Source organism: Pelophylax lessonae (genome assembly GCF_965119305.1).
Source record: "Pelophylax lessonae genome assembly, chromosome: 4".
Classification (NCBI taxonomy): Eukaryota; Metazoa; Chordata; class Amphibia; order Anura; family Ranidae; genus Pelophylax; species Pelophylax lessonae.
In genome coordinates, this window is record NC_138771.1 from 142,286,935 (window position 1) to 142,310,644 (window position 23,710).

At 44.8% G+C, this 23,710-nt stretch overlaps 1 protein-coding gene across 1 annotated transcript in view; it reads left to right on the top strand.

The window, feature by feature from the left end:
• Positions 1 to 23,710, top strand: part of LOC309552080 (very-long-chain 3-oxoacyl-CoA reductase-like) — a 65,655-nt gene that overhangs the window by 23,285 nt on the left and 18,660 nt on the right. The window contains exons 5-8 of the mRNA XM_082252854.1: positions 574 to 641; positions 817 to 861; positions 12,009 to 12,043; positions 12,115 to 12,196. Of these exons, the coding sequence (XP_082108980.1) occupies positions 574 to 641; positions 817 to 861; positions 12,009 to 12,043; positions 12,115 to 12,196 (230 nt within the window). The remainder of the gene's footprint in view (positions 1 to 573; positions 642 to 816; positions 862 to 12,008; positions 12,044 to 12,114; positions 12,197 to 23,710) is intronic.

Consider the following 23,710-nt stretch of genomic DNA (forward strand, 5'->3'; position numbering starts at 1 on the left):
TATCACTGCCATAGTGAAAGAATCTTAAAGCGGCGCTAGTAAGAACTATTGAAGTTTACCACACATGTTACCATAAAACAATTGTAATTGTCTATACAGTATTGGCACTTTTCCACTGCAAGTACCGGCTCGGCTCCACTCGGCACTTCTTGGCCCAGCTCGGCTCAGTTTGCTTTTCCACTGCGTGGTACGAGTCGGGAACCTTTCAGCACTGTATAGGTTCTACTCGGCTCGATTTGCTTTTCCACTGTTGTAGTACTTAGTAGTTAGTGGGTGGGATTACAACGATTCTCTGACCAATCAGTGGCTAGTAGTGACAAACTGGCTAGTAGTGACAATGCTGCATGCAAAGGATTGTGGGATATGGTATCGGTATGGCCTGCTTGGAACCCCAACCCAGGTGGTACTGTTTAAGCGAGCCGTACGGACATCGTACCATGTAGTGGAAAAGCGCCAAACCGATCCGTACCATGCAATGGAAAAGCACCATAAGAGATGTACTTTGTGTGAAGAGAGAAATGGTTGTTTTTTGGTTGGTACATTGCTCATGGTATTAAAATCTTTCTTTTTCAGTAAACAATGTAGGTATGAATATAGCACTGAACCCATGCAGATATTTGGATATCCCCAATATAGATCAGGTATGTTCTTTGATATTAAAGAAGATTCTAAAACTATAATTGATTTGTTTGTAGAAAAGGGGATCTTCCTGGGTGACAGTTCTCTGTTATTCCTTACTATATCCTCAACTACAGAAGAATGTATTATGTGTAATGAAGGCATTGTGGATAATCTTCATTTCTGTGTATTTATTAGATGCTGGACAAAGCAATCAACTGTAATATCATGTCAGTATTATGGGTAAGTGTATGGCAAGATTTGCTGTTAACCACTTCTGGACCGGAAGATCTTCCCTTCTTAATGACCAGGCCATATTTTGCGATTCGGCACTGCGTTATTTTAACAGACAATTGCGCAGTCGTGCGACGCTGTACCCAAATAAAATTGATGCCTTTTTTTTCCCCTACAAATAGAGCTTTCTTTTGATGGTATTTGATCACCTGTGCGATTTTTATTTTTTCCGCTATACACAAAAAAAGAGCGACAATTCTGAAAAAAAAAACAATATTTTTCACATTCTGCTATATTAATAATAACATTCCCCATAAAAATATAGAAGGATCACACGGGCTCTATGATCATTCCAGAGAGAACGGTCAGCTGTGTTTACAAAAGCTGCCTGTCCTTCTCTCTTAGTCCCGGTTCACACTAAGGCGACCTGTGAGGCGACCTGGTCGCCTCACAGGTCGCCGTAGGTCGCCTCCCATAGGGAAGCTGTGGACCCGTTCTAATAGGAGCGACACGAAAAAGGGTCCGGAGCTTCTTTGGGGCGACCAGGAGGCGACCGCCATAGACTTCAATGTTATGAAGTCCGTGGCGGCCGCTCCGAGGTCGTTGCGCGCTGCTCGCACCTCGGAGGTCGCGGTGCGAAGTAGCGTCGCCCCTATGTGAACGGGGCCTCAGCGGGGAATGATCGCGGGTGTCAGGCGGCAATCGGAGCCACCTGCCCGCTGCATCGGCTTCCCCGCTGACCAGCGGCGGCGGGGGCGCCCCCTACCCTTCTGCGCCCGACCGACGTATAGTTACGGCGGTTCGCACAGGAGCGGCTGCCTGCCGCAGTATAACTCCGACGGGCGGTCGTAAAGCGGTAAAAAACATCCATATATCAATGATTGCAGATTACAAAAATAAATGTAATTGAATTTGCAATGTGATAAGAATTGACGTTCTTTTCCTGTTTCTGTAATTGCAAGAATGGGATGACCTTTTGTAACATGTTACATTCATATTCAGGGTGTAACATGTAACATGTTACAATCAGTGCCATCTAAAGAGCATTAAAGGGCCCCGGGCAATGCAGTGCACTGTGGCCCTGTCTACACAATCACCCACGAGAATAAAAATGCAAATTATGGATAAGGCGATATTTATTGGTACAGCAGTGCCAGGCTAATGACAGCTTCCAAGTTGGGCGGCTGGGTCCAGTGAACACACACACGGATGGGAGTCAGACTCGACTGTCCTGTGTGTGTCTGTTCCCATGCAGGCAGACAGGCATTCCTGCAGTTGTGGGCTCTCCCTCCACGGCCCAAGTGTCCTGACAACAGCGCAGGGCCCACTGGCATTAGCCACCTGCTAAGGGAATCGGGACTAATGCTTGGCTGGGGCTGGGTTGCTGGGCAAGTGGGGCCCCTGGGCAACTGCCCAGTGTGCCCATTTGGTAAGATGGCCCTGGTTACAATTGCACCAGCCACTACCTGGAGAAAATGCAGCCATGCAGGGCTCCGCCCACGTCATCCTTTCAAAGTGTTGTGTGAATCAGAAAATGACAAATACTGCTTTGCGGCTGTCAGCTTGTAGTTCTTTATGAACAACAATGGTGCTGTTGAGTGCTCTGCTAGTACATTGTTTCTTCCTGTCAGTGTGTAACAGCCTACCCATATGAGGTACGAGCAGACAGATACACTGACAAGTCATGCATGGTGCCCGCAATCTACTGATCACTGGTGCAATGCTTTACAGGCTCCTAGTAAAAATTAAAAAAAAAGCAAATTTTTTACCTGCAAAAAGATGTTAATTTATTATTATTGTAAAAAAGATGAACTGATCCTTGAACACTGACTTTTCTTTAGAATGTATCTAAACCATAAAGCAAAAACTGTGGTATTTTGCAGCTCAGGAATCCTCAGATGAGGTGGCTGCATTAATTTTAGTTTTTTAGGCTTTTTCCTTTATTTTCAGCTGGTGATCCAGCCAGTAAGTCTGTTATTTCTTCTCTTCCTTTAACAGCCCAAGCTGTCCTAGAGATGTAACAGTTAGAGGATTAAGACAAACCATTTTATACTGACGGAGTCCATGGAGTTGCTTACAATGGTCAACTCTTATTTCTTATATATAAACATTTTATCCCAAAAAGGAAAACCATAACTGCTTAAAAAGTGTTAGCTGCAGTTCAGCTTCAATTTGTTGTGGTTGTAATGTAAATGTAATTTTTTTTTTTTAATAACAAAAAGTTTTATACTTACCTGCTCTGTGCAATGGTTTTGCACAGAGAGGCCCTGAATCCCCTCTTCTCGGGTCTCCCACCAGCCCTTCTGGCTCCTCCCTTCTGCAGAGTGCCCCCAAAGAAAGCCGCTTTCCACGGGGGGCACTCTGCAGCCTCTCTCACGAGTCTCACTGTCTGCACTGCTGAAGTGTTATGGAAGCCCAGGTTGCTTTGATAGTGGCCTTCATCGCATCTGCATGGTTGGGTCTGGTGTCTCTCATCTTCCTCTTGGCAATACCCCACAGAATCTCTTTGGCGTTTAGGTCAGGCGAGTTTGCTGGCCAATCAAGCACAGTGACACCATGATCATTAAACCAGGTATTGGTACTTTTGGCAGTGTGGGCAGGTGCCAAGTCCTGCTGGAAAATGAAATCAGCATCTCCATAAAGCTGGTCAGCAGAGGGAAGCATGAAGTGCTCTAGAATTTCCTTGTAGAGGGCTGCGCTGTTTTTGGACTTGATAAAACACAGTGGGCCAATACTAGCAGATGGCATGGCTCCCCAAATCATTACTGATTGTGGAAACTTCACACATGACCTCATGCAACTTGGATTCTGTGCCTCTCCACTCTTCCTTCAGACTCTGGGACCTTGATTTCCAAATTAAATGCTAATGCCATGTCATCTGCTGGTGTTTGCCCACTGTGTATTATCAAGTCCAAAGTTAGCACAGCCCTCTACCAGGAAATTCTAGTGCCACAGGCTGATCGCCTCCATGCCAGGCCGCATTGATGCAGTAATTTATGTAAAAGAGCCCCGACCAAGTCCTGAGTGCATACTACACTGTATGTGGACAGACTTTTCAGTAAGCCAACATTTCTGTATTACAAATCCTTTTTTTTATTGGTCTTATGTAATATTCTAATTTTCTGATATACAAAATTTAGTTTTTTCACTAGCTGTAAGCCATAATCACCCAAATTAAAAGAAAGAAATGCTTGAAATATATCACTCTGTGTGTAATGCATCTACAAACCCAATTCCAATTGTGAGTAAAAAAGGAATGGACTAATTTACAAATCTCATAAACTTATATTTTATTCACAATATAATATAGATAACATATCAAATGTTGAAAGTGAGACATTTTGAAATGTCATGCCAAATATTGGCTCATTTTGGATTTCATGAGAGCTACACATTCCAAAAAAGTTGGGACGGGTAGCAATAAGAGGCCGGAAAAGTTAAATGTACATATAAGAAAAAGCTGGAGGACCAATTTGCAACTTATTCGGTCAATTGGCAACATGATTGGGTATAAAAAGAGCCTCTCAGAGTGGCAGTGTGCCTCAGAAGTCAAGATGTGCAGAGGATCACCAATTCCCCCAATGCTGCCGCGAAAAATAGTGGAGCAATATCAGAAAGGAGTTTCTCAGAGAAAAATTGCAAAGAGTTTAAAGTTATCATCATCTACAGTATATAATATCATCCAAAGATTCAGAGAATCTGGAACAATCTCTGTGCGTAAGGGTCAAGGCCGAAAAACCATATTGGATGCCGGTGATCTTCGGCCCTTAGACGGCATTGCATCACATACAGGAATGCTACTGTAATGGAAATCACAACATGGGCTCAGGAATACTTCCAGAAAACATTGTCGGTGAACACAATCAACTGTGCCATTCGCCGTTGCCAGCTAAAACTATATAGGCCAAAAAAGAAGCCAAACCTAAACATGATCCAGAAGTGCAGGCGTTTTCTCTGGGCCAAGGCTCATTTAAAATGGACTGTGGCAAAGAGGAAAACTGTTCTGTTGTCAGACGAATCAAAATTTGAAGTTCTTTTTAGAAAACTGGGATGCCATGTCATCCGGACTAAAGAGGAAAGGACAACCCAAGTCGTTCTCAGCGCTCAGTTCAGAAGCCTGCATCTCTGATGGTATGGGGTTACATGAGTGCGTGTGGCATGGGCAGCTTACACATCTGGAAAGGCACCATCAATGCTGAAAGGTATATCCAAGTTCTAGAACAACATATGCTCCCATCCAGACGTCGTCTCTTTAAGGGAAGACCTTGCATTTTCCAACATGACAATGCCAGACCACATACTGCATCAATTACAACATCATGGCTGCGTAGAGGAAGGATCCGGGTACTGAAATGGCCAGCCTGCAGTCCAGATCTTTCACCCATAGAAAACATTTGGCGCATCATAAAGAGGAAGATGCGACAAAGAAGACCTAAGACAGTTGAGCAACTAAAAACCTGTATTAGACAAGAATGGGACAACATTCCTATTCCTTAACTTGGGCAACTTGTCTCCTCAGTCCCCAGACGTTTGCAGACTGTTATAAAAAGAAGAGGGGATGCCACACAGTGGTAAACATGGCCTTGTTCCAACTTTTTTGAGATGTGTTGATGCCATGAAATTTAAAATCAATTTATTTTTCCCTTAAAATGATACATTTTCTCAGTTTAAACATTTGATATGTCATCTATGTTGTATTCTGAATAAAATATTGAAATTTGAAACTTCCACATCATTGCATTCTGTTTTTATTCACAATTTGTACAGTGTCCCAACTTTTTTGGAATCGGGTTTGTATATAAAATACTGTATATGAGTTTCACTTTTCGAATTAACTAAAATAAATTAACTTCTTGATGATATTCTAATTTTTATGAGATGCACCTGTATATACACAAAGAAGCTCAGATGCCAAACCTGGACCCAATTGAAATCAGTGGGAGTGTGTCAAATAAAAAATGCCCATTTTCTGGGCTAATAGGCGAGGGGGTGTCCAAAAATAGCATTAGGGTGGGAACTGCCTTGGGAAACATATACAAATGCACATTTTTTTTTTTTTTAACCCATTCGGCAAGAAGCAGTGATCATGTATATATACCCCTACTGTGATCAAAGGCAGCAGGAGCACAGTGGCAGGTACTGAGGACTTAATGTCCAATGGCACTTGCTGATGATCTAGCAGAGAGGCAGAATCTATGTAAACAATGCGGATTGTCGTTCTGACAGTAGGGAAGGCATGGATCCTGTGTCTCTACAAAGCAGGTACAAGGATCAATGTCTTCCCCAAGTAAAAGCCCCTCCCACACTGTAATAAAACACAGACTAGGCACACAGGTAACCCTTCGATTGCCCCTAATGCTACTCCCCTTCCCAGCCACTGTCATTAGTACAGTAACCACATATTTTTAGCACTGATCACTGTAGTAGTGTCACTGCACCCAAAAAGTTTCAGTTAGTGTCTGAATGTCTGCTGCGATATTGCAGTCCTGCTATAAGTCATTGATCACCGCCATTACTACTACTAAAAATAAATAAATAAAAATATCCCATAGTTTGTAGACGCTATAACCTTTGCACAAACCAATCAATATACGCTTATTGGGATTTTTTTTTACCAAAAATATGTAGCAGAATACATATAGGCCTAAACTGATGAAGAAATTCGATTTTTTTTTACCATTTTTTATTGGATAGGTTTTATAGTAGAAAGAAAAATATTTTTTTTTTTTTTTTTTTAATTGCCGGGCTTTTTTGTTTACAGCACAAAAAATAAAAAACGCAGAGGTGATCACATACCACCAAAAGAAAGCCCTATACATTGGAAAAAAAAAGGACATAAACTTTATTTGAGTACAGCGCAATTGTCAATTAAAGTACCACAATGCTGTATCGAAAAAAAATGATCTGGTCATGAAGGGGGGTAAACCTTCCGGAGGTCAAGTGGTTGAAGTGAAACATTATAAATTTCCAATTCCCTTAAATCGGAGTTCTGGCCTCAAAAAATTTTTTTTGATAAAAATACCCCTGGAACAGTTAGGGCTAGTGCATTTCAGCAATGATAGCCTCTGAACTGTCCCTGGGTTCACTTACCTTTTAGAAGAAATACTTACCTTGAAAATGTCTTGTCCAGCGCTGCCATCTCAGGTGTGGGCAGCTGAAGCCGAAGCATCCTCTTTGGTGTCCTCTTCGGTGACGTCGGAGAACCCAGAATGCCTTGCACTGGCCCTTCTCTTCACTTCCGGGACAGGCGCGTCATCTCTGCACAGCTTCTGGGCATGCCCAGAAGCTGTTTAGCAGGGAATGTCACGCCTGCACCGGAACTGATGAGCAGGGCCAGTGCAGGCCCATTGACTCCTGGGAGCGATGACGTTCAGCTCCCAGGAGTCAATGCAAGTAGGCAGGAAGTGGAAGGAAGGCAAGTATATTTTCTTCAAAAACAAGGTAAGTAAAGCAAAAAAAAAAATTGTGATTATCCAATTCTTTTTCAAGTTACTTAGAGCAAGCGGATGGCAAAATTTAATTTTGAGGCTGGAACTCCTCTTTAACTACTTGCCGACTGCCGCACGACTATTTACTGCGGCAGTCAGCCCCCTACAGGCAAAGTGACGTAGGGGTACATCGCTCGCCCACGAGCCTGTAGGGGGCGAGCACTCCCGCCTCCGCTCATTCCCTGCCTAGCCAGCGCGTGTGACCGGCGGCTCCGACATCCACCGGCCACTCGCAATCTCCCTCAGGAGAGGGAGAAAGACAGACGGCTGATGTAAACACAGCCGTCTGTCATTCTCCCTGAAGTAATGACAGAGGCTATAGGATCCTGCTATGTAGGATCATATTTCTCTGTGATTACTTTACTAGTCACGCCCCCTAACAGTTAGAATCACACCCCTAGGGACACACTTAACCCCTTGATCACCAATAAAGTTAACCCCTTCCCTGCCAGTGTAATTTTTACAGTAACAGTGCATATTTTTAGCACTGATTACTGTAGTAATGTCACTGGTACCCCCAAAAGTGTCAAAAATATCAGTCAGGTGTCCGATCTGTCCGCCACAATGTCGCAGTCCCGCAAAAAAATTCGCAGATCGCCTACCGGGCACTTTCACCCCCTTCCTGCCCAGGCCAATTTTCAGCTTTCAGCGCTCTCCCGCTTTGAATGACAATTGCGCGGTCATGCTACACTATACCCATATGAAATTTTTATCATTTTTTTCACACAAATAGAGCTTTCTTTTGGTGGTATTTAATCACCTCTGGGTTTTTTATTTCTTACAAAAAAAAAAAGAAAAAAGACAAAAAATTTTGAAAAAAAAAAGTTTTTCTTATTTTCTGTGAGTAAATTTTGAAAATAAATACATTTTTCTCCTTCACTGATGTGCGCTGATGGGGCGGCACTGATGGGCACTGATAGGCTGCACTGATGGGCACTGATGAGGTGGCACTGATGAGGAGGTACTAATATGCCGCACTGATGAGCACTGATAGGCGGCACTGATGAGCACTGATAGGCGGCACTGATGAGCACTGATAGGTGGCACTGCTGGGCACTGAGAGGTGGCACTGCTGGGCACTGAGAGGCGGCACTGACGGGCGGCACTGATGGGCACTGAGAGGCGGCACTGCTGGACACTGATGGGTGGCACTGACGGACACTGACGGGTGGCACTGATGAGCACTGATGGGCGGCACTGATGAGCACTGATGGGCAGCACCATCAGTGCCCACACTCAGTGCCCATAGTGCTGCTAGTCAGTGCCCATCAGTGCCTAGATGAGCAGGCACTGATGGGCACTGACTGGCAGCACTATGGGTACTGATTGTGGGCACTGATGGGGGGCACTGATGGTGGGCACTGTGGGTACTGATGGTGGGCACTTGTGTTATTTTATTTACCTCTTTTAATCAGTGCCCTGATTACATTTTTCTTTGTCCCCTAAGCGCTGATCGGCTCTGCTCCTTCCTCACAAGCAGTCTCTGTGTGAGGAAGGAGAGCTGGCGATGAGAGATGATCTCATATGTTTACATATGAGATTATCTCTCATTGCATGGTCCGATCACGTGGTAAATGGCCGCTGTGATTGGCCATTTACCACGATCTGTGATTGGCTGTGTCCAAGGGACACGGCCGACACAGATTTTCCCTGATGCGCGCTCGCGGGGAGCCTGTTACTGGGAGGCCGTTTAAAGACGGCCTAGCGGAAATTAGAGCCCGCGCTGTAGCCGTCTTTCGGCTATAGCGCAGGCTGGAAGTAGTTAAAAAAAAAACAATAAAAATGACATAAATCTTTCCCGTAGTTAGTAAACGCAATAACTTTTGCGCAAACCAATCAAAATAGGCTTATTGCGATTTTTTTTTTTACCAAAAATATGTAGCAGAAAACAAATTGGCCTAAAATGTTAAAAAATTTTGATTTTTACTTTTTTTTTTTGAGAATTTCATGTAAAAAATGTGAAAAATATTGCTATTTTTTTCAAAATTGTCACTCTTTTTTGTTTATAGCGCACAGAATAAAAATCGAACAGGTGATCAAATACAACCAAAAGAAAGCTCTATATGTGGGGGAAAAAGGACATCAATTTCATTTGGGTACAGCATCCCACGACCACGCAATTGTCTGTTAAATTCACACAGTGCCGAATCGCAAAATAGGGCCTAGTCATTGAGCAGCCAAATCCTCCGGGGCTTAAGTGGTTAAATAACATGCCTGGAGGGTGCCCTAATCCTGGCTGTGAAGAGGAACATCTCTGTAGTGTACAGAAAATGCAGCAGCAGCACTGACACATAGAAAGGAAAAAATAAAGTGCCAGCAAATTACCTTGACCAAAAAAAAAAAAAAAAAAAAAAGAAAACCGCACACAAAGTATCAGAAGTGATTATCAGAAAGTGTATCAGCCACTACTACTGACCTCCTTCAGTACTGTACTAATCTACACTATCCAACTTCCAAACACACACTGCATGTCATTTCAAATAAAGTAATAATAAAGTCTTTTTTTGCCGGTTGTCCATAGACACACACAGCCTCAGTAAGCCATGCCATTGCCATCTCCTCACAGAAATTTGACTTTGGAATCACTTCAAAGCTCTACTTTTAATTATATTCTAATTGTATTGAGGTGTATTGTAACTGTACTGTCTCCATTCACATTGTAAAGTGCTGTGCAAAAACAAAAAAAACTATATAATATTTTGATAATATTTTGCAGCTTGGTAGTCCTGGTGGCTGCATTTGTTTTCTTTTTGTAGACCTTTTGTTTTTTATTTCCCCTGGTGATCAGCCCACACTTCCTTTCTTCCTAGCGATCAGGTTCAAACTGAACTGTGGCAGTTTGGGCATTCACAGGAACACCTGAACTTTATCCTGTTCATAAGGACCCTTGCATCATATATAGAATTGGTATTTCTACCACCTTTAGGCCCCTTTCACACTTGTGCGACTTAAAAGTCAAGTGATTTTACCACGTTTCTGTTGCTGCGATTTTACCGTGATATTGACTGGGCTTGAAGCAATGCCTATGTCTTTGGACCTCAAAACGCATTAAAATCGGGCCAAAGTAGTGCAGTCGCACAGATATGAACGGTACTCATTGTAAAATAATGGAAAACGACTTGTCATGCGATTTTGCAGTCCCAAATCGTAGGACAAGTCACACAAGTGTTAAAGGGGCCTTAGATATGACAGCTGTCTACTGTCACGGCAAGCACCTGCAGCCCCCTTTTAACCACTTGCCGACCGCCGCAAGTACATATACTGCGGCGGTCAGCCCCTCACAGGCAAAGTGACGTATGGGTACATCACTAGCCTGTGAGGCTCTGGGGAGTGAGCGCGCGCCGCCGGAGGCGCGCTCCCGTGCGGTCACAGACCCCCCCCCCCGCGCGTGTGAGCGGTGGACCCGATGTCCGCCGCTCACTCACGATCGTCCGTGACAGCGGGAGAAAGGCAGGCGGCTAATGTAAACAAGCCGCCTGTCATTCTCCCCTGTGTATGCATGGTGATCATACGGTTCTATTATGTAGGACCGTTGATCACTGTTCCTACACCTCAAGCCACAGCCAATCACAGTTAGAATCACGCCCCTAGGGACACACACAGCCCCTCCCTCTCAAAAAAAAGTTAACCCCTTCACTACCAGCGTCATTTTACAGTAACAGTGCATATGTATAGCACTGATTACTGTAGTAATGTCATTGGTAACCCCAAAAGTGTCAAATATGTCAGTCAAGGGTCCGATCTGTCCGCCCCAATGTCGCAGTCCCGCAAAAAAGATCGCAGATCGCCGCCATCACGCGTTAAAAAAAAAACAACAAAAATGACAAAAATCTTTCCCTTTGTTAGTAAACGCGATAACTTTTGCGCAGACCAATCAAAATACGCTTTTTGCGATTTTTTTTTTACCAAACATATGTAGCATAAAACAAATTGGCCGAAAATGTTAAAAAATTTTGATTTTTACATTTTTTTTTTTGGATTTCATATAAAAAAATGTGAAAAATATTGTTATTTTTGCAAAATTTATGCTCTTTTTTTGTTTATAGCGCATGATCAAAAAATCGCACAGGTGATCAAATGCCACCAAAAGAAAGCTCTGTTTGTGGGAAAAAAAGGACGTCAAATTCGTTTAGGTACAGCGTCGCACGACCGCGCAATTGTGCATTAAAGTCACGCAGTGCCGAATCGCAAAATACCCCCTGGTCAGGAAGGGGGTAAAATCTTCCGGGGCTTAAGTAGTTAAGCAAAGGGGTGGGGACAGAGGTAGCACCACTGGCTATATTATATATTATTATAATAACAGCAAAAATGACATTTACAAAGAAAAAAAAGAAGATGCAGTTAAATTGCCAGCAAATTACTTTCATCGCCAGCTTCTTTCACACAAACCCTTCCAAAGGTCCCCCAAAATACATAGCAGACTCTGACACTCATCCTGTACTTTATTATTATTATTATATTATTATTCTATAGGATTTGTATAGCGCTGACAGTTTACGCAGCGCTTTACAACTTGAGGGTAGACATTACAAATACAATACACTTTAATACAGGAGGAATCAGAGGGCCCTGCTCGTTAGAGCTTACAATCTAAGATTTATAGGTCTCAGTATGTAATAATAGAATTTCTTTGTGTAAAATGAGTAATCCTTTTTTTTTTTTTTTTAGATGACTCGGAATATTCTCCCTCAAATGTTGCAGAGGTAAATATGGAGCTTCAAATTTGGGTAAGGTGCTGATGGCTGCATTCAGAATCTATGCTACTGTCTTTCAGAAAGAAAGGCCTGATTATAAATCTTTCTTCCGAAGCTGGAAGCCGCCCATATCCAATGTCACTTGTATATAGTTCCACAAAAGTAAGTCTTTTTTTGTGACAATTTAAACAAATATATGTTAAAAGTCTAATGTAACTTTCAGTTTAAATCCACTAAATACATTCCTGGTGCATCAAAACTCAAAAAGTTGTGCAAAGTTTTACAGTTGGTTTTCATTAGTACAGCCATAGCAGGAGTAGGAAAGCTTATCATTTGGCAGCATGCTGCAGAAAATGACCCTTGTTCTCTTTGTGGAAGCAGCAGTTTCTCTGCAGAGGTCTGACACGCCTCTCCCGCTAAGTTAAGCTAAAGCTGTCCAATTAGCAAGAAGTGTGAGCTTTATTGAATGGAGAACTCTAGTGTAGACTCAGCAGAACCCGTTTCCATAGCTTCCAACTGTCCCTGATTTCAAGGGACTGTCCATGATTTGGATCTAAGTCCCTCTGTCCCTCTTTCCTCCTCAGTTTGCCCTCATTTTGGTCTGATCTACATATTTGCATTTAAAATGCACTATATATCTTTCAAAAGTGTTTCTCTAGTGCTAAACCTTTCATCCAATTTCTAAATTGCTGCTTTTGTAAATTTCAAAAGCCAATATAAAGGAATAGTATTGGTAAAAAAAAAAGGACTTGTGGGTTTAACTAATATTTATTTGTGTATAATTCTCCTTTAGGGAGGCGTGGTAGGGGGTGTGTCCTATGCCTACATACTTTTTCTAATAGGTGTCCCTCATTCCCATCTTAAAAAGTTGGGAGGTATGCATTTCAGAACTCTGCAGAGAGACTCCTGCTTCCACACAAAAAACTGAAAATTCCTATCATACTTACCGTAATTTTCCTTTCCTGGTGGTCTCCATGGCAGCCTACGTGTGGGTTAACCCCGCCTCCTCTCCAATGGTATAGGACCCCCCTCTATAAATTTCAGCTTGCAGGCACAGCCAGTGTTCCATATCTTAGCCGAATCCAAGACCAGAGGATGGGAACTCTGGCTGCCATGGAGACCACCAGGAAAGGAAAATTACGGTAAGTATGATAGGAATTTTCAGTTTTCCTGGCAGTCTCCATGGCAGCCTACGTGTGGGAAATAACTAGCCCAAACCACACGGGTGGGAATGTTTCAAATCAAATTTTACTTCAAATTATTAGCAGACAAAACAGTCAAGCCAAAATTAACTGAAGATAAGGAGGCTGGCTCCACACAATAATGTGTCATAAACGTATTTACAGAAGACCAGGAAGCTGCTCTGCAGACTACTTCTGGTGCAACATGATGTGAAGCCGCCCAGGACGTTGAGATGCTTCTCGTTGAGTGGGCTGTCACCGCCTCCGGAGGAGCCAAACCCTCTACACAGTAAGCTCGCTGAATGGCAGACACAATCCAGGCTGCAATGGACCTTGACGAGGCCCGTTTCCCTCTATTCTTGCCTGAGAAAAGGACGAAGAGATTATCCGATTGTCTGAAAGAAGACGTTGACTGGAGATATTCCATAAGAGTTTTCCCTACATCCAAGGGATGAGGTTCATTATCCTCTGAAGAACGAAAGGTAGGAAGTACAATCTCCTGGTTCTCATGAAAAACCGATGATACCTTCGGATTAGAATTGAGCATCGGGATTAGGACTACTCGGTCCGGAAAGAACGTGAGGAAAGGTTCTTTATGACCAAGGGAACTGATCTCAGAAACTCTTTTAGCTGAAGTGATTGCCACTAAAAAGGCTGTTTTAATGGTAAGATCTCTGATGGAGTCCGACAAACTAGATCTTGAAAGGACGTTAAGGACAAGGGGAAGGTCCCATTTTGGGAACCTTGGCTTCCTCTGAGGTCTGAGTCTGACCGCACCTTTGAAGAATTGTTGTATGAGTATATGCTTGGCCCAGGAGAACCCTGAGAACACGGATAAGGCTGATATTTGCACCCTGAGAGTCCCAACTGATAGGGACTTATCCAGACCTGCTTGAAGGAACTTCAGGACTTCTTGAACTCCGAAATTCAGGGAAGGATTTCCCTCCGGGTACGTGAATTCCAAGAATCTAGACCAGACTCTACAGTAAACTCTGTTCGTGCTAGGTCTCCTGGAGTTCATTAAGGTAGGGATTGCCCCAGGAGGGCATCCGAGTGACTCCAACCTCTCCCTCTCAAGAACCAGACCGTTAACCTGAGCAAGGCGGGGCAGGGGTGTAATGTTGTTCCCTGCGAGAGAAGGTCTGGTTTGATGGGCAGGGGAATCGGGCTCCGATAGCTGAGTTGCAGGAGAAGTGGGAACCAGGGCCTGTTCGGCCAGTTAGGGGCTACCATGACAATCTCCACATCTTCTGCTTGGAGTCTCTGAAGAAATCTGAGGATGATGGGAAATGGGGGAAAAGCATATGCCCTGCTGAATTCCCATCTGTCGGTCAGAGCATCCGTTCCGCATGCTTGGTGACACTTGCTGCGTGTGAAGTACCGGACCAGCTTGTGGTTGCATGGAGATGCAAACAGGTCTACTTCGGGTGAGACCCCTAGGGACAGAATCCACTTGAATGAGTTTATGTGGAGAGACCACTCGTTGTGATTCAACTGAACTCTGGAAAGGAAATCTGCCTGAACATTCTGTGGCCCCGGAATGTAGGCCGCCGAGATGTTGGACAGATGGGCTTGGGCCCATGTCATGATTGGGTCTACTTCCTGAAGAAGGGAGAGACTCCTGGTACCACCCTGTCTTTTCACATAAGCCACTGCCGTGGTGTTGTCCATTCGAAGAAGTACGGATTTGCCTTCTATTAGATGATGGAAAGCTTGAAGAGCTAGAAAAGCCGCACGAAGCTCCAGGACGTTGGAAACCAGGGAGTGGGCTTGCGGAGGCCATTTCCCTTGAGCCACCTCTGTCATGCAATGGGCTCCCCAGCCAGAGTTGCTGGCATCGGTTGTAATGATGACCCATGTGATGGGAACTAGAGAATGGCAATTGAGCAGGTTCTTGCGTTGGAGCCACCATAATAAGCTGCTCCTCATGCTGTGGGAAATAAAGATACGCTGATCGTGATCTTCCGGATTCCACTGCCGAAGGAAGCCCCTCTGAAAGGGCCGCATTCGCCACAGTGCCCACTTGACCATAGGGGCCGTCGAGACCATTGTGCCGATGATCTTGAGACACTGGGATGCCATCAGAAAAGAGGATGAGAGGGCTGGAAGGATCCTCTCCCGAACCACCGGGATTTTCTCTAGAGGCAGAGAAAGTGTATTCTGAACGGTGTTGAATTGAGCCCCTAGATAGACCAGATGTTGAGAGGGCTCCAGATGACTTTTTTGAAGATTCAACAACCATCCGAACTCCATGAGAGTTGTAGTGACCAGGTCCCTGTGGGACAAAAGTTGATCCCCGGTCTTGTGACAACAGTAGAAGATCGTCTAAGTAGTGATGTAGACGTACACCCTTTGCTCTGATTAGAGCTACCACTGCTAGAAGGACCTTGGAAAACACCCTTGGGGATGTGGACAGGCCAAAAGGAAGGCAGATGAACTGGAAGTGTTGATGTTCTACCGCGAAACGAAGGTACTTGTGGAAGTTTACTGCTATAGGCACATGGAAATACGCGTCTTTGAGATCTATTGACACTAGCCAGTCTCCTGGAAGTACTGCTTTCTGGATGGTAGATAAGGTCTCCATTTTGAACTTTTCGTTCTTGATGAACCTGTTGAGATAGGTGAGATCTATCACAGGGCGCCAGGATCCATTCTTCTTCTGTACTAGAAAGAGGGGCAAATATACGCCTTGGAATCTTTCCTGCACGGGCACCGGAATTATTGCGCCCTGAGCTACCAAAGTGCTTACATAGTCGAGCAAAACACTTCTTTTCTCGTCCTGAGAAGGCAAGCGAGTGGGAATAAATCTGGACACAGGATCTGTTGAGAAAGTCCATGTGTGTCCTGTGGACACTGTCCTGATGGTCCAGAAGTCTGAGATTGAGGCCGCCCAGACACGCTGAAAGCAGAGCAGGCGTGCCCCCACCTGGCATGTCTGAACGGGCCCAATCTCAAAAGGACTTTGAGGTTTCTTGACCGGAAGGTGCTGAGCCTCTGACCGGCTTACGAGAGGATGCTTGGCTGCTCTTCCAATTTCTCCTGTAATCTCGCCCAGGCCTATATGAGCGGGCATCCTTTGATCGCTCTGCAAACTGCTTTCTTGGTTGCTGCTTCTTAGGGCCAAAGAGGCGCCTATCTTGGGGAAGGAGACCTGACTTTCCACCCGTCACTTTAGTAATTGCATTATCCAATTTTTTTCCAAATAAAGAGGAACCTTCAAAATTGGATTTTGCACCAAGCCTGTTTAGAGGCTGGGTCTGCCAGCCAGGGACGCAACCACAGGGCCCGTTTGGCTGTGACAGAAGCCAACATGGATCTGGATAAGAGACGTAACACATCAATGGATGCTTCTCCAAGAAACACAGAAGCTAACTTCAGTTCCTGAACAGGAGAGTTCTCTACTGCATCTTCAGACACACTTCTTAATTTTAGTTCAACATCAGAAACACAGGTTTCCATGGCCTTAGACATGGCTGCTAGTGCTAGCACAGGTTTACAAGCCGCACCGGCTGTGACATAAATTCTTTTTAAATCCAAGTCCATCTTCCTATCCAGAGGGACTTTAAAGGACACCGCATTATCCAGCGGGAGTGTAACGTGTTTTGCCAGCATCAACTAGAGGAGCTGATTCCAGGTGACTGACTTCCGATTTAAAAGGATACAACTTAGACAGTTTGGAGGATAAGGAGGTCTTGCTATCCCCTTTACTCCACTCTTCTAGGATGACATCCTTCAATTCTGACAGGAGCGGAAAGTTTAGCCGCTCTTTCCCCAAATGTTTGAAAAACCTTCTCTGTTTTACTTGTGGAGTACTGGGATCTTCCCATTTCAGAGCCTCTTTGACTGCTCTTATGAGAGGTGCAACAAGGGCAAAATCAAAACCCCCAACTGCACCTTCCTCTTCTTCCGAATCACTCTCTGAGGATTTCCCGGAAGTGAAGCTTGGCTGAGAGGGACCTTGCTCTTCAGGAGCATCAGCAGGAGAGCTGGGAGTAGCAGACCCAGGTGTGGGACTAGCATTCCACTCTTTCATGGATTGCTGGACAATCCGTTTCACCAGGGATTCCAATCTCTGATCTTCAGACTCTCTTTCACCAGATGCACGAGCGAAACAGGGCTCGCAAAGGGACTTGTCCTCCAGGACATGCGCCCCACAACCCCAACAGGCTCTCTGGGCCATATGGCTACTGTGACGATGTGTGCGGTGTCTGGAGGAGGAATGTGAGCGTCTCCTCTCATGTCTGCTCCCTGATGGAGACTCACGGCGTCTTGACCTTGAAGACGATTCTCTTCGTGGCCTGACAGGGTCTCTTTCTTGACCAGACCTGGAGGAGCTGGGAGAAAGAGAAATCCAGGGAGACACAGGATTTAGCCATGAATCATGAGCCAGCATCCCTCCCTTCATATCCCTCTAAATGTACCAGCACTCACCTGTTGTGAGAGGGCTGGCCACAAGAGGGCGGTGAAGCAGGATCCATGTTTCAGGCAAAACCATAAACTCACTAGGAAGTAGAGCATACAGCGGATCACTACAAAGCAATAAGGAACATTCAGGTGTTGTCCTAATATGCATCCAACTGCTCTCCCCCCCCCCCCCTGCACACCACAAAAAGGTATGCAGCATCCGGTCCCCACATACCTGGTAAACAAACGGACAAGGTACCGGGAATACAACGCTATGCCCACAGTGCATTCCCAAATGCTCTGGAGCTAACAGGCGTTTAAATTTTCGCAACAGGATGACGTCAGCGACGGCCGGCCGTAATCGCAAGTGCGCATGCGCGGACCGGGCCTCGCTTCCGATCTCGGCGAAGTGCGCATGTGCAGGCAGCGAGCGGAGCTCCATTACCATACAGCGCATGCGTCCGCCGGACTGAGCGGAGGGGAAGCAGGAAGGAGATGGCTGGAACGCATGGAGCGTTCCAGCCGCCATTGGGCCACCAGGGATAGCAAAGAAAGATAGTTTGGGACAAACAAACATAACAAAAACACTGCCATGGAGGAGACAAATCTTCAGACCCTGTCAGGATATCCGTCGGCCATCCGAAGCACAGCACAGTTATCAGCCAAAGGGGATTTTGAAATGTCACTCACCCGCCCATGGCTGGGCCCTGGACATAGACACCGACTTTTCATTCTGAGGTAAGCCGACCAAATTCCAACAGGAAATAATCCAAATAGTTGGTCCTTGGAGGAGGACAAAAAAGGAACACTGGCTGTGCCTGCAAGCTGAAATTTATAGAGGGGGGTCCTATACCATTGGAGAGGAGGCGGGGTTAACCCACACGTAGGCTGCCATGGAGACTGCCAGGAAAGAGTATATTTCTTTTTTTTCTGCAACTTGCAGACAGGGGGCAGGCTTTTATGCTCAGGTTTTTTGCTCAGGCTGTGGCCGATTTTTTTTAAAGAAAATGAACTGTAACACTTCAAGCATGTTTTTTTTTTTTTTGGTGTACTTGAAATGTTTTTAGCTGACCTGAAATTTTAAGTTCATTTGGGCTTTAAAACCCAACTCGAGGCAAATATGAAAATTATTCCTTGAACTGGGACTGTGCCTCACTGCAAGGGTTAATTACTTGTTTATGTCTAGGTCAGTAATTGAAGGAGATATACTTACATGATCTTCCGCTCCTCCCTGCAGCTAGACCGGTTCCTACAGTTTCTGCACCCCCACTTTCCACCGGTCTAGGGTCCTGACTAGGGTTGAGCGAACACGGACTGTATTATTCGTGTTCGTACCGAATAATTGGATTTTTGTTACCCGAACACGGACCCGAAAACTTTACTGTATATTCGGGTAAAAATCCGTGTTCGGTCGTTTTATTTCCGGGTTTTGCATGCATTGGCGCGCTTTTCATGGCGGGCTTTCAACAGCCAATCAACAAGCGTTTAACTGGTGTGCCTAAGCCATCCCAGCCATGCCTACAAATGTATTAGTAGCTGTGATTGGCCATCTGAAGCATGTGACCAAGTCTTTATAAGTTCGAGGCAGCGCCGCTGCGGCGTCATTCTGCTGTGTTAGTTCAGGGACAGAGCACACATCAACGTGCTGGCTGCTGATTAGGGACAGACAGAAAAAAAAAAAACATTTGTGTCCGGATAGAATTGAGGGACAGGTCGGTGTGTGTTAGGCAGGGCGAGTTGTAGGCATTTTAGGGCGAGGCTGCTGCTGATTTTTAGGGTCAGTGTGTATCCGGATAGAATTGAGGGACAGGTCGGAGTGTGTTAGGCAGGGCGAGTTGTAGGCATTTTAGGGCGAGGCTGCTGCTGATTTTTAGGGTCAGTGTGTTCTACAAACTACAATCGATATTGCTGTGTGGGGTGGGGTTTGCAGTCACCCGATCTACGATCATCATCTTATCAATCCTTTTAGGGAGAGAGTCTGCTGATTTTTAGGGTCAGTGTGTTCTACAAACTATAATCGATATTGCTGTGTGGGGTGGGGTTTGCAGTCACCCGATCTACGATCATCATCTTATCAATCCTTTTAGGGAGAGAGTCTGCTGATTTTTAGGGTCAGTGTGTTCTACAAACTGCAATCGATATTGCTGTGTGGGGTGGGATAGGAGATAGGCAGGTGTCAGTGGTCCACATCCATTTTGCTGTGTGTGGGCTGCTGTGAACACAATCTTTTTGGGGTGCAGTGAACACAATCTTTTTGGGGTGCAGTGAACACAATCTTTTTGGGGTGCAGTGAACACAATCTTTTTTGCCCACTGAGGGAGAAAAGTATTTTTCTATCAGTCACTGTGTGCAGCATTTTTCCTTCAGCTGTGCTGTGCTGACTGATCATACACTGCTGTGTTCAGTTCACATGTGCTATTATTGAGTGGTTTCAAAAATCATACACTTTTTTTCTATTCCACTATTCAATATACAGCCTTGGGTTAAAAAAAATTAAATTGTGGCCTGCAGCAGAGCTGAATGATATTTGGGGTTTTTGGGGTTCATCTCATACTTCTGAAGATTTGAGGGTGCTGCCTGTTCCAAACTCCTCCTACTCCTCATCCAGCCTTTTAGGGGTACAAACAATAGTAATTGGGGCCTAGTGTGCTTCTGTACGTGTGAGATACATACACTTTTTTTGATCATATTTCCTATTCCGCTATTCAATAAAAACCTTTGGGGATCAATTAAATTGCGGGATAGTCTGTGTTGGTACGTGTGAGATCCACCTTTCCAAGTTTTTGGGGTTCATCTCATACTTCTGAAGATTTGAGGGTGCTGCTTGTTCCATACTCCTCCTACTCCTCATCCAGCCTTTTAGGGGTACAAACAATAGTAATTGGGGCCTAGTGTGCTTCTGTACGTGTGAGATACATACACTTTTTTTGATCATATTTCCTATTCCGCTATTCAATAAAAACCTTTGGGGATCAATTAAATTGCGGGATAGTCTGTGTTGGTACGTGTGAGATCCACCTTTCCAAGTTTTTGGGGTTCATCTCATACTTCTGAAGATTTGAGGGTGCTGCCTGTTCCATACTCCTCCTACTCCTCATCCAGCCTTTTAGGGGTACAAACAATAGTAATTGGGGCCTAGTGTGGTTTTATACGTGTGAGATACATACACTTTTTTTGATCATATTTCCTATTCCACTATTCAATAAAAACCTTTGGGGATCAATTAAATTGCGGGATAGTCTGTGTTGGTACGTGTGAGATCCACCTTTCCAAGTTTTTGGGGTTCATCTCATACTTCTGAAGATTTGAGGGTGCTGCCTGTTCCAAACTCCTCCTACTCCTCATCCTGCCTTTAGGGGTACAAACAATAGTAATTGGGGCCTAGTGTGCTTCTGTACGTGTGAGATACATACACTTTTTTTGATCATATTTCCTATTCTGCTATTCAATAAAAACCTTTGGGGATCAATTAAATTGCGGGATAGTCTGTGTTGGTACGTGTGAGATCCACCTTTCCAAGTTTTTGGGGTTCATCTCATACTTCTGAAGATTTGAGGGTGCTGCCTGTTCCAAACTCCTCCTACTCCTCATCCTGCCTTTAGGGGTATAAACAATAGTATTTGGGGCCTAGTGTGCTTCTGTACGTGTGAGATACATACACTTTTTTTGATCATATTTTCTATTCCGCTATTTAATCAAAACCTTTGGGTATAAACAATTAAATTGCGGGATAGTCTGTGTCGGTACGTGTGAGATCCACCTTTCCAAGTTTTTGGGGTTCATCTCATACTTCTGAAGATTTGAGGGTGCTGCCTGTTCCAAACTCCTCCTACTCCTCATCCTGCCTTTAGGGGTATAAACAATAGTATTTGGGGCCTAGTGTGCTTCTGTACGTGTGAGATACATACACTTTTTTTGATCATATTTCCTATTCTGCTATTCAATAAAAACCTTTGGGGATCAATTAAATTGCGGGATAGTCTGTGTTGGTACGTGTGAGATCCACCTTTCCAAGTTTTTGGGGTTCATCTCATACTTCTGAAGATTTGAGGGTGCTGCCTGTTCCAAACTCCTCCTACTCCTCATCCTGCCTTTAGGGGTATAAACAATAGTATTTGGGGCCTAGTGTGCTTCTGTACGTGTGAGATACATACACTTTTTTTGATCATATTTTCTATTCCGCTATTTAATCAAAACCTTTGGGTATAAACAATTAAATTGCGGGATAGTCTGTGTCGGTACGTGTGAGATACACCTTTCCAATTTTTGGGGCGCATCTCATACTGCCGAGGATTTGAGGGTGCTTCAGTCTGCCTCCTGCCTGTTCCGAACTCCTCCTACTCCTCATCCTGCCTTTAGGGTACAAAAAATTGTAATCGGGGCCTAGATTGTGTTTGTACGTGTGAGATACACCGTTTTGTAAAATTTGTCCTATTCCGCTATTCAATATACACCCTGTTTGAGTGTAAAAAATTAAATTGCGGGATAGTCGGTACCAGTACATGTGAGATACACCTTTTTAAATTTGTTTGGCGCATCTCCTTCTACCACCGAGGAATGCAGGGCGCTTCAGTTTGGCTCCTGTTCCCAACTCCTCCTACTCCTCTTCCTCATCCTGCCTTTAGGGTACAAAAAATTGTAATCGGGGCCTAGTTTGTGTTTGTACGTGTGAGATACACCGTATTATAACATTTTTCCTATTCCGCTATTCAATATACACCCTTTTGGAGTGTAAGAAAATTAAATTACGGCATAGTCTGTATCGGTACGTGTGAGATACACCTTTTAAATTTGTTTGGCGCATCTCCTTCCACCGCCAAGGATTGCAGGGCGCTTCAGTTTGCTTCCTGTTCCCAACTCCTCCTACTCCTCTTCCTCATCCTCCCTTTAGGGTACAAAAAATTTTAATCGGGGCCTAGTCTGTGTTTGTACGTCTGAGATACACCGTTTTTTTATCCTTTTTCCTATTCCGCTATTCAATATACACCCTTTTGGGGTAAAAAACATTAAATTGCGGCATAGTTTGCATATTTGACTGTCAGATACACCCGTGCGATACTGTTGTTGTTTTGTTCCGCTATTCAATAAACACCTTTCTAGGGCAAGATCATAAATTACAGAAATATGAGGAGGCCGTCAAATAGGGGCCGTGGCCTGGGTCGTGGTGCTGCTGGTAGAGCTCCTGTTGCAAGGAGAGGACGTGGTCGATCTGTGCCAGCTACACGCACAAGTGAAATACCTTCCACAAGTGTGAGTAGGCGACAGAACCTGCAGCAGTATTTGGTAGGGCATAATGTGCCTCTAGACGTGATGAGGCCTGAAGAAGTAGAGGCGATAGTAGATTGGGTTGCTGACAGTGCCTCCAGTTCCTTCACATTGTCTCCCACCCAGTCTACTGCAGAAAGGTCAGAGTTGGCACCTGCAGCCAATGTCCAACCGTCTTTCACCTCACCCCCTTGGAAATCAGGCAAGCAGTCTGAGCCCCAATCCATACAGCAGTCTCTTGTTCTTTTTGAGGACTCTGTCAGCAGGGTTTCCCAGGGCCATCCACCTAGCCCTGCCCCAGAAGTGGAAGAGATTGAGTGCAGCGATGCCCAACCACTTATTTCTCAAGATGAGTACATGCAAGGACCATCGCAGCACGTCTCCGATGATGACGAAACGCAGGTGCCAACTGCTGCGGCGTTCAGAATTGTGGAGACCGACAAGGAGGGCAGGGGTGAAGACTGGGTGGAAGATGAGGGAGCAGGGTGCAGAAGCGTAGCGGCCGTGCCCTAGACACTAGGCCTGCTACTGCCCAACGCAGCAATGGACCGAGCACACCAAAGCCAGCTCAAAGGAGTTCTCTAGCGTGGAAGTTCTTTAGAAAATGTGCTGATGACAGGACACGAGTGGTTTGCACCCTGTGCAATCAGAGCCTGAAGCGAGGCATAAACCTTCTCAACCTGAGCACAACCTGCATGATCAGGCATCTAAGTGCAAAGCACGAGCTGCAGTGGAGTAGACACCTTCAAAACCAAGAAACGTCTCTGGCTCATCCTGCTTCCTCTTCTGCTGCAGTCTCGGCCGCTCCAGTCACATCTGTAGTGAT